General features: G+C 36.8%; 1 protein-coding gene across 1 annotated transcript; it reads left to right on the top strand.

Annotated features, from left to right (window-relative positions):
- The first annotated feature begins 3,654 nt into the window (after positions 1-3,654).
- LOC110109716 lies at positions 3,655-5,900 on the top strand. The gene has a single exon (XM_020840917.2). The coding sequence runs from the start codon at positions 4,222-4,224 to the stop codon at positions 5,425-5,427; it is 1,206 nt and encodes a 401-aa protein (XP_020696576.1). The 5' UTR covers positions 3,655-4,221; the 3' UTR covers positions 5,428-5,900.
- The last annotated feature ends 5,574 nt before the right edge of the window (positions 5,901-11,474 follow it).

The following is an 11,474-nucleotide window of genomic DNA, read 5'->3' as shown; positions in this document are numbered from 1 at the left end:
GTACACCGGGTTTGTGTGGTTACCCATAAAGGTCACTCGGATGAGAGAGAGCGCAAGGACCAGGATGAGCAGGGAGAGCCTAAGGTGGGTGGACCTCCCATATCAGTTGATACGGATGCTACTATCCTGAACCTTCAGGCACAGATGGTAGAGATGGCCAGAGCTATGACAGCCATGACAGCACAGTTGACAGCTTTGGGGGCGATGCCCCAAGTGGCAAGTGTAGCCACTGCCAGTACTTCTAGAGATCAGCCAGTTGTGTCTCCAGTTACACTAGACCCCCTGAGAGTGGACAGGGTCCAAAGAGTAGTTCCTACAGCACCTTCAGTTATTTAGAGTCATCCAGCTCAGTTGTCAGCGGGTCAGCTTCAGGATCAGTTTGCCCAGAAGGTAGAGCAGACCATTTCCTACAGGAAGACTTGAGAGTCAGTTAGCAGAGGACGTCCTTACCCGGTAGAGTATGAGCAGGAGCACTACCCTCCTGGTTTAATCACTCCTAGGTTTAGAGTGATTGACGGGTTTGGGAACCCGATGCAGCATGTGGCTCAGTACCGGGCCATATCTTGCAATATAGGAGGGAGTGATCCGTTGATGTTGAGGTTGTTCATTAGCAGCTTGGCGGGGGAGGCGTTTTCCTAGTACGCCGACCTCCCCAATGACTCAGTCAGGACTTTTGTAGAGCTGGAGCAGCTTTTTATACAGAGGTTTGTCAGCATAGAGCACCGGGTTACAGTTAGGGAGCTAGTAATCACCAGAGAGCAGCTTAGAGAGTCACTCATAGATTACATAGTCAGATGGAGGAACCTCAGTTTGCAATGTGAGCCACAGCTATAGGAGCAACATGCAGTTGAGATCCTTTTGAAGAACATAGATGATCCCATTTCTCCATATCTGAAAGGTTTCACCAGACGAACCTTTCAGAAGCTTTTGACCAAGGTCACCAACCTACAGGACAGCATACCCGATGCAGTCCCTCCTAAGGCTGAGAGTCAGCCTTCGCGCAGACCTCAGTTGCAGGATTTTTTCAGGGGCACCTCTACCCAGGAGAGGGGAAGTACACAGTACTCAGGGACTAGCAGATATGAGCAAGAGGCCCTTAGTTAGTTCAGCACCTCCACAGCAGTCATGCTCAGCTAGTTAGTCACACTCAGCTAGTTAGCCAGCGATACATCCCAGGATATCCCGTAGGACTCCAGAGAGTCAGCAGTACCTATAGGAGAAGCTTAGTAAGGAATATCCCTTTAAAAGAGAGTTTGTAATAAAGATTTTTAAATTTCTTACTAAGAATAATATTTTAACTTTCCCCATCAACAATAGAGTGGAGGAAAAGGGTCAGACTGAGCACCCACTCTATTGTCCTTACCACATATATATTGGGCATGTGTTAGAGGATTGCTACGTCATCAAGGACTGAGTTGAGAGGTTGATGGCTATAGGATAGATACACCTCCAGGATAGTGACCTAGTACAGCATAAGGGCAAGGGAACATCCTTAATCGAGAGTTTTCCTAAGTCAAGGCTTAGGATGTAATTAACTACGGGGGCTTGCGCCCGTAGGAAACCGATCCCCACAATCAAATAAACCCTATTCGATGCTGATGTATCGAATAGGGGAAATCTAGTGAACTTTTGGGTTACGTATATTATTATCCATCGAGGTTGGTAGGTGAAAGCCGCTATCTTCCATGGCTAATCGTATACATAACTCCATCTGCTCTTCCATCGGCCTGCTTGTGTCGATTGTAAAGGCCTACGACCATTTTGTCCTGCGGGATAGTGTGATCGTACCCTTTGCATTCGAAACACATTAGCAGAATCCTTTCGGAGACCCACACCTACTTATCTGCGTCACAGGATGACGCCACCTCCATCCTTCTCTCACGTATGTGATTGGATGCCTTGACTTTTATTTTCTCCAGTTTCCATTTAGTACCCTATAGCCTCTGAATGCTGGTGTGAACAACGCATGTTGATTGAGCCTCTTTGAGACCTTTCTTTCCTTTAAGTAGGATTTCCTAGTCTTCACTCCTGTGTCAATCCCACTTTAGGAGGGGATAATGTATGATCCTTAATCGAGAGTTTTCTCAGGCTCCGGCCTAGGATGTAATTAACCACGGGGGCTTGCGCCCGTGGAAAACTCGGTCCAACATCTACTAAACCCCATTCGAACTGTTGTATTGGGTGGGGGAAACCCGTGACTAGGTCGTGTATATTACTATCCATCGGGGCGTGTTGGCGACAGCCTCTATCCTCAATGGTTAGTCGCATGCACGATCCAATCTGTCCCTTCCAATCGACTCGTTCACGCGGTGCTCTTTCGGAGGTACACAATAATATCTATAGTTATATGCATCAATGAGCTCAATATATAATTGCTCTATCATAACCTAAGAATCAGGGATAAGCAGACTCTCCTAATCAACTTTCTTGTTGTCAATACAATATCACAATCCTCAATGAATTTTCTTCAACATTTCATGAACTTATTGCAGTTAGTGACACTCATAATCATATTATTATTAGTTTTTTATAATCATGTCATTATCTCATTAATTTTTTACTAATTTACTTGATGTCAATAGTTATATACTATTGTAAAAGTTATTGAACTATTGTATAGATGAAATTAGGGTTGCAAGCGAACCAGATGTTCGACGAGCTACTCGTTGTTCGGTTCGATTAATGCTCGTTTGTGATCGTTTAATTAACTAAACAAACAAATTTGAACAATATTTTAAATACCCGATCCTTAAATAAACAAGCTTAAACACTAATGTGTTCGGCTCATTTTATGTTCACGAACAACATCATTTAAAGCTCATGAACAAGCTTGACATTAGGGTCGATAAGAAGCTCGATAAAAGATCAATTCGTGTTCGATTCATGTACCATAGACATTTCACATTTGCCCATGTTTACTTGATTATTTGTTTAAAATATTCATGAACAAATATAAAATAAATCATAGATCACTTGTTCGTGAACGAGCTCATTTGGTAGTTCAAAAAAACTAGTTATATATGTTAGTGAACTTGCTCATTTGATAGCTCAAGAATAATTGTTAGATATGTTTATGAACATGCTTGTTTGATATTTTAAAAAATCACTAAATATGTTCGCGGACATGCTTGATATAATTATTTGTTAGGAGGTTTGATAAAGCTCGTTTGTTAAGTTAACGAACATGTAGAAGCAGAGCTCGTTTATAGTTCTTTGGATTGTTTGTTTAAAGCGCGATAAGCACTAAACGAACTGAACATGAATCGAACATGAACCAAACATGAACACTTAATAATTTAAACGAACCAAACATGAACACAAACAATAAAGCTCAAATCAAACACAAATCAAACTTGAACAAGCTGATAATAAATGAACACAAACATGAACAATCACATACTCAGCTCGGCTCGGTTCGTTTGCAGCCCTAGATGAAATATCGATTCTATAATTAATTTAATTAAATTTAGGTTATACTAAAACAATTGTTTATCAATTGTAAAAATGACATACTTTTTTTTTGAACGGGATATTCATCCGCTGTCATCCCCGAAAGGGCGCTTGACTGCATGACTAATCCTCAACTGACCTAAAAGAGACACCTACCCCAAAAACCTCCTGATCACCTTAAAAGGCGATGTCGCTCAAGGAGGATAGAACATAAATTGAGAGTTACTAATCGTATTCGTGTATGAACCAAGTTAAACAACGGTGGATAAAATGACAGAATTTAAAATACTTAACAAAAGCTGCTTACTTTGCAAAACTTAGCACCTGGTGGGTGTAGTCATTGAATTCCCAAAAGGACAACCACCGCTGAAGTCATCTCGCCCCACTTCAAAGACAATGCGCGCGCGCGCGGGACCCCTTAGTTCCTCTTTGGTGGATCTGACACGTCCATCTCTTGCAAGCTGCAGTGGGCAGAGCATTTCAGTCATCCATCATCCAACCACCCACACCACCATCCCCGCTGCCATTCCTGAAAGCAACAAATTTGCAGAAACTGACACGATAGATTTTAGTCGTCGAAGAAGAAAGAAATTTCTTTTTTTCTCGCAATAACTTACTTATCTAAAGATTCTGTATTTTCGACAATCTCCCTCGCCGCTTGCGAAGAATTCTTCATCACCAAGGTGGTCGGACTGACGCAGGAAGAAGGAAGACGGTATCTTTTCAACATAACTCTTGTAAAAATTGCAGCTTTTTCTTTCTTCTTTCAGGATGGAGCCTTTCAAGAGCGGCTTAGTACCCCAAGGCTTCTGCTTCGAGCAAGGGACCGACGGCGGTGGCGGCGCCACGGCCGGAGCGCTGGATATATTTATCCACCACGCGCGCAACATTCATAACATCTGCATCTACGCAAACCAAGACGTATATGCCAAGTTCTCCCTCACATGCAATCCCGACGACGCGATCTCCACCCGGATCATCGCCGGCGGCGGCAAGAACCCGCAGTTTAATGAGCGGCTTCAGCTCCAGGTTAAGCACAGCAATCCCGCCGCCGCAGTGCTGAAGTGTGAGATCTGGATGCTGAGCCGCGCACGCAACTTTCTCGAAGACCAGCTCCTCGGCTTCGCGCTCGTCCCACTCTCCGCCGTCGCGGAAGCCGGCGGCGGCCGGTTGACACGGGACTTCTCTCTTTCTTCCACCGACCTCTTCCACTCCCCTGCCGGCACTGTCCAGCTCTCCCTCTCATTTGACGACAAGCCGTATGCGGAATCCAGCATCAGCAATTCTTCTTCCATAAGCTCGGAGTTTGTCATTCTTGATCCAGCGAGGATTGAGTTTCCTGAAATCAATGTGGATAAGGAGAATCAGCAGATGGTTTCTGAGTATTTCTCAATGAGTTCCAATGTTCCTTTTGTTCAGCTTGGAGGTTCATCAGAATCCATGGAGGATTGTGAAATGACTGTAAATTCAAGCGAGTCTCCAGGTGGAAGCAGTCTTCAGAATTCTGGTATTTTCAGTACTTCAACTGTCACAAGCATCGGCGATGATAGGCAAGTTATAAACACAGTGAGCGGCTCTGGTTCCAAAGGGGCTTCTCCTGATACTCCCACTTCCAAATCTGGGAAGGGGAGTACTAAGGGCTTAGCCAAGGAAGATGAAGATGGTGGCAGTGGCGGCGGCGGCGACGGCGGTGGCGGCGAAGATGGAGAACTGGGTTCTGTCTTCAAGTATCCTCTAGGGAATATCAATATAGAGCCTGAGCAAAGTGCAATGCAACAGCAAATAGTGGACATGTATATGAAGAGTATGCAGCAATTCACAGAGTCTTTAGCCAAGATGAAGCTTCCAATGGATTTTGATAAACCAAAATCGGAGGATGATGAGGATTTTATCCAGAGCCAGAAAGGAAACAAGAATTTGGATTCAAATAAGAAGGATGGATCCAGAGTTTTCTATGGCAGCAGAGCATTTTTCTGATCAGTGAAACTAGTGTTTCTCATTAACAGGGATTAGTGACACTTAGGCTTCGTTTGGGACGGTTTTTTACTTCTTCTTAAATCAGCTTGAATTAACAAATTGTTTTAAGAAGCATAAGAAAGCTGTTCCAAATGGAGCCTAATTTGATTTAATCTCAGAAAAAATGCACGCAGGAAAGTTATCATAACTCTTGATGCTTTTTGATCATTCATAAGTTTGTCTTGTGAAGTGCTATGAATTAATTTATTTGTTAGATAGAATAGTAGAGAAGAAAGCTCGGTGCTTTTGAAGTTCTTTCTTTGGGTAGGTCTTACTACTTATTTTATTGTGATGATTTATTGAGAGTAGTTTGTTGTTTGGTAAACCATCACATCCATCCCCTTGCTGGTTTTAGACGGAAAGGATATGTAATTCTTCAGTAATTCCATTGTCAGAATATATATAACATAGTTGGAACTGTCTTCTAAGTCAAACATGTGATTTTCATTCTTTGAAAAATGAATATGTTATGATGTAATCAAAACATGACATGCAGAAATGACAATTATATGCACAAAATCTGCTGCAACAATTTCCTTTGACTGAGGATTAACTCTTTTTTTCTACAAGAACCTCATGATTTGGGGAATCAAAGTTTAATCCTTTGGATATCAAAGGGATGTAACACCAGGAAGAAAAGATTGCAATTTGCGAAGTAAATTATTAGGGCATTTCCAACCGAAAATCCTAGTTTTCACTCAATGCGCGCTTCTGCAAAGGTAACCGTCTCTTCTCCTCTTTCGCGCATTTCTTCGGCAAATCCGATTGAGACAGAAAAATCGTGTAAGCGAACAGTGCAATTTCAATATTGGTGTTGCAGTGTTCACCCTCCACCAATTAGCAATTTTTTTTGCCGTTCAAATGGAACAAATCAACTATGCCTTGCAGTCGTTTAAAGTTCAGCCGGAGACACCCTTAGCTCTGTATCTGGTACTAAACTTGAGGTAAATATGAAGAAAAAAAAAAAGAAAGAAATACAAATAAATCAAATTGCAGCTTCTAAATAGATTCTATACAAGCAAACGAAGCACATTATCGACATACACATGTACTAAAATATGATACCAATTATATTTTTTTTATGAAACCTTCTTGAGTATTTTTCTCTCTCGCTGCTTGGAACTGTAATTGGTGTTAATTCTAAACATGTCTTCTGAAGTTTGAAGACCTGTTCAGTAGATTAGAATTACCAATCTACAGATATCTGTTTTGTTTTTTTTCAATGTGAATCTCCTGCTTTCATTTTATTGGAAGAAATTGCAATCTTTGGTATGCAGCTCTACACAACAACAACAACATCAAGCATTTGTCCCAGTACATGAGGTCAGCAACATGAATCCTTTCTCTATTGTGTCATGTTAAAAGTCAAATTCTCATTTAAATCTAATAAATAAAGGTCATGTCTAATATTTTCTAACCAAGTCTTTTTAGTTCTACCTCTACCCTTCTTATCATAAGTCAAATCTAATACATATACTTTTCTAACCGGGTCATCGGAAGGCTGCCATTTTATGTGACCAAACCAACTAAAGCGACTCTCTCTAATCTAATCTTCCACTGGCGCTACTCCAAACTTTTCATATATATACTCATTTCGTATCCTATCTCTAAGGGTAAAGCCACTCAACCACCTGAGCATCCTCATCTCTACAACACTTAACTTAGTATTCTACTTCTCTTTTAATGGCCAACAAGCATTGCAGGTCTCACCACCATCTTATAGAATTTTCCCTTTATATTGAGCTGTCTAATTTTATCTTCAATATAATTTTCTTATAGTTAATGGAATCGGACATTGTCTCTAATTTCTCCCCTCCCCAACCCCCAATACCCATTATTGTCACTTTTTACCCACTTCTGCTTGCGTAACAGAAGCCTATAAGATATACTTTCAAAGATTCGCTTCAATAACAAGGGGTTAGTGGGGTTGTGTCATACGCCAATGTCAAGGTTTATCAGAATAACAGGTATTCAGATATCAATCTAACTCAAAATAATTGCCAGAAAGTCAGTTGAAGCCTAGCTGGATGAATAAGAAAATTAGAGAAAAAAAGGTCCATAATCACAGCTGCTTTTCTGTATACACTTCTGTCAACAAGACAATTCCAAACAATCAAACAAAAAAGAATTGATAGGGTGCACTCAAATTAAGATAATAGTTTGTATTTCAGACAATTTGTGGACCAGAGAAACACAATTTCAGTTTTGTTTGAGCCTGTTTTCTTTCCGCTTCTTGAAGCAAAATTTTTGTACTAGAAAACTATTTCAAGAAGCATAAAAAAAATCATCCCAAATGAAGCCTTCATCAAAATATGATGATCGTCTCTTCTTTTTAAGTACTTTGGTGTTGACAGCGCCACACAATCTTTATCCAGCTGTTTCTATGGCTGTCAAAAAGCTAAACGACTCAAATGCAAACATGGATGTCTATTGATCATGTAGCAAATACTGTAACACTGTACATAAGATTTAAACATTCTTCTTTCTACAGCAGATTCTCCTATCTTTCTTAAAGCTCCTCTAAATTGAGTTTTAGCATAAATTTGTGGAGCTGTGTTAGACTTCATTTGGGATGGCTGTTTTACTGTTTCTTAAATAGGCTTTTTAGTAAAAAAAAAAATTGTACTAGAAAGCCGCTTTAAGAAGCAGTAAAAAAGTCGTCCCAAACGAAGCCGTAGTAAAACCCTACTTTCTTAGAAAAAAAAATACGCATAAAAATGAATATGATAAATGCACAACGTAATAGGAATGAGATAAAACTCATAAGATGATAATAAGATTTATGTGGTTCATCCAAAATTTCTAGCCTAGATCCAGGAAAAAGAAGTTAGGAACCGTTTTACTATCATTATATTTATAAGCATTTAATTTTTTTAGATCTGTAGTTTCAAACAGAACTTTAAGGATTGGTTCTTAGATTTCATGAAACCAAGAAGCCCCTATTTTCTTAGGCTTCTGTTGAGATGATTTTTTTCTGCTTCTTAAAATAATTTTTTAGTACAAATTTTAAGTTTTATTTGAGATGATTTTTTTACTTCTTAAAGTAAAAGTTTTTGTATAGTAAAATTATTTTAAGAAGCAGTACAAAAGTCATCCTAAAGTAAACCTTTATTTTCGTACTAAAAACTAACTTTAAGGAACAGTAAGAAAACCGTTCCAAATAAAGCATTAGTTTCAAGGGGATTGGGATCCACAATAATACCTCTTGATTTACACGCTATGCTAACTATTCATATTTTCTTAAGAATGATGAGCATACATAAATTTAATGAAAGAGAGATTTAATTTCAGAATTTTGATACTAACTTCCAAGATTTTTATGAATTAAGCTTGTTAACACCAACTAATAATTCCCAATTCTGAAAGTTGTAAGGGAATCACATAAGACAAAAAAATTACTTATTACAGTGTACTTCTCTTTTACAATAAGGATTTAAGCTAAAAGTTAATTATAGAAGAAATGATTAGGAAGCTTATCCATTAAACCTAGCCAACTAAGCATTACTTATTTCTTTCTCGCACTCTTGGTTTAAGACTTTAAAAAACTTTGACTATGATATTATGAATGCTAATAATGAGAATTAAGATAATAAATAGCAAGTAATACTAATAATTTAATTTCCTTTTTCAAATGTTTTAATATAATTTTAATTTATAATATGATATAGAATCGAATTAATATCTCTATTTCATTCTTAAGAATATTTTACAAATTATAATTTTACTCCAAAAATTCATTTCAAAAGATTGTTTTGTAATTATATTTTTTATTTCTAAAACAAACAATGATTAAAAAAACATGATATATTATCAAAATTAAACTGAACTTAAGAAATTCGGAGAAAAAAGCTGCCAGAATATTCAGATCAATATTAGGCTTCATTTTGAAAAGTTTTTTATTGTTTTCTAAATCAATTTTTTAGCACAAAAAATTTTTATTCAAATATTTTTTTTCTAAAAAAAAAAATTAGAAAACAATAAAAAGTTAGTCCCAAACAAAATATTAATTAGGTTGAGTCTCTCGGACATTGTATTAATTTTAAGATAAATATAATATATGAGTAATCAATTTATATTATATTAAACTTATGATAAAATAAATTAAAATTATTCTGAACAAAATATAAGTCAAAATACACCAACCCAAATTGTTTCCAAAAAGTTGGTGCCAAAACTTTATGACATCCTAAATTTTGAAACCTTTTTCCACACACGATCAACTTATTTCGAATAAGGCAAAGCCTAAATGCACTCTCATGATAGCAATTTGAATTTGAGTGTTAAAGCATAAATTTGATATAGGCGAAGTTTTACTTCTTCATTCTTTAACAACTAAGTTAGCTGCCACCGATAAACTGTGATGTCCCATAATCTAATTTGAAAGAATTATTCTTTTATCTTTTAATATATAACCATTAGAGCTACATAACTTCTATTATCAATATAAATACTTACGGAAATAAAACTATCGATTAAAACATCAATATAGACATTTGTATTCATTTTCTCAAAAATCATGTATTTTAATCATGATCTATACAATCATATCACAATTACTCTGTCATTAATACAATAGAATAATTAAAATAACAAGAATATGAACTTAAATGATCCTAGTCAATCTCACACTCCTCTCTTGCCCTGACTTAAAATTATTTAATCACATATAATTAACTAAAGAGCGCAACAAGTAAACAAATCCTACAACTAAACACAAAGTATGACGAAAGAGCAATATGCATGTTAGTAGTCAAATTATAACAGTAGCATTAATATGATCATGAATCAATACAAAAAAAAGTAAAACGTACATGCAGTAGTAATAAAGTCTGTAACGAGTAAAACAATGCAATACATAAACTAATAAAGCAGTACAATGTAAAAATCAGAAAATCAGTACGGATGTCGAATCACTAAAATAGTCATCGTATCAATACTATTAATTAGTTGAAAAATTATATAAAGCGGGAAAATCAAAACATCGATAAAAATTGTTTAAACTCACATCAATGTAATAAAATCGTATAAGAGTGTATACATATTATCCATATATTCTATTTCAATATCAAATTAACTGATCTCCATCATTTGCCCTTATTATCAACCATCATATATATGTTTCTAAAATCCTGATCATAAATTTAATTCACCATGATATGATTGAGCATTACGACCACATTCAAAGTATAATATATACTTTGATAAAATTTATTACAGAGACTTTTAGTTATGCACAAAAATCTCAAATAGAGATTGTGGTCTGATGGCACTTGTTGAAAAGTGGTGGTCCGATGATGATGATGATAGCTTAGGAACAACAATTTGGTAAATGTTTAGGAACCTACAAACCTTTGGGCTCTCTCCTCTCGGTGCAATCTACATTAAGGTCTCCCTTTATATAGGGAATGGAGGTCTATGTAAAAGTGTTATTTTAATAAATCTAGTCAAAATCTCAAAGCAATCCATCGAACAACATATATGACTCCTTTGATTTAGACCTTCCTTTCAATATTTAAGTACATTAATGATATTGGAATTAAGCGATCTTAGATCCGTTGGACTTTATCCTCAAGATGCTTGATTTTACTACAAGGTTACAATATTTAAAGATCATTTGATCATCCAATTAATTTCATAAAGCTTTCAACTATGCTTCAAACATTTAATTTGGACTTATTTGGAATTGAGTAATCACTTTTGGAGTTGATGGGTTCTCCTTTTTGAGACATTCAATTCAACTATAAATTTACTAGAATCAAAGTTTGGCTGTCCCCGAATGCAATTCCAAAGGTTTTTAAGCATCGAGATTTGTATTTTATCAAGTGGATTTTCTAATGACTTATCAAGTTATATAATGCTTTGCTCTATAAAGATAAACCCCTCAACACTTCGTACTGAATGAAGGCTATCTATCTAAAAAGATCGGATACATGTAATTTATTTACAAATGCCGATATTCAGCAATGCATATGATAAAATTATGGTTGATTAAGAACCACATCATTCAA

The sequence above is a fragment of the Dendrobium catenatum genome, unplaced genomic scaffold, assembly GCF_001605985.2.
Source record: "Dendrobium catenatum unplaced genomic scaffold, ASM160598v2 fragScaff_scaffold_706, whole genome shotgun sequence".
In the NCBI taxonomy this organism is placed as follows: domain Eukaryota; kingdom Viridiplantae; phylum Streptophyta; class Magnoliopsida; order Asparagales; family Orchidaceae; genus Dendrobium; species Dendrobium catenatum.
Note: the sequence above shows the minus strand (reverse complement) of the source record. Positions and strands in the feature narration are given on the sequence as shown.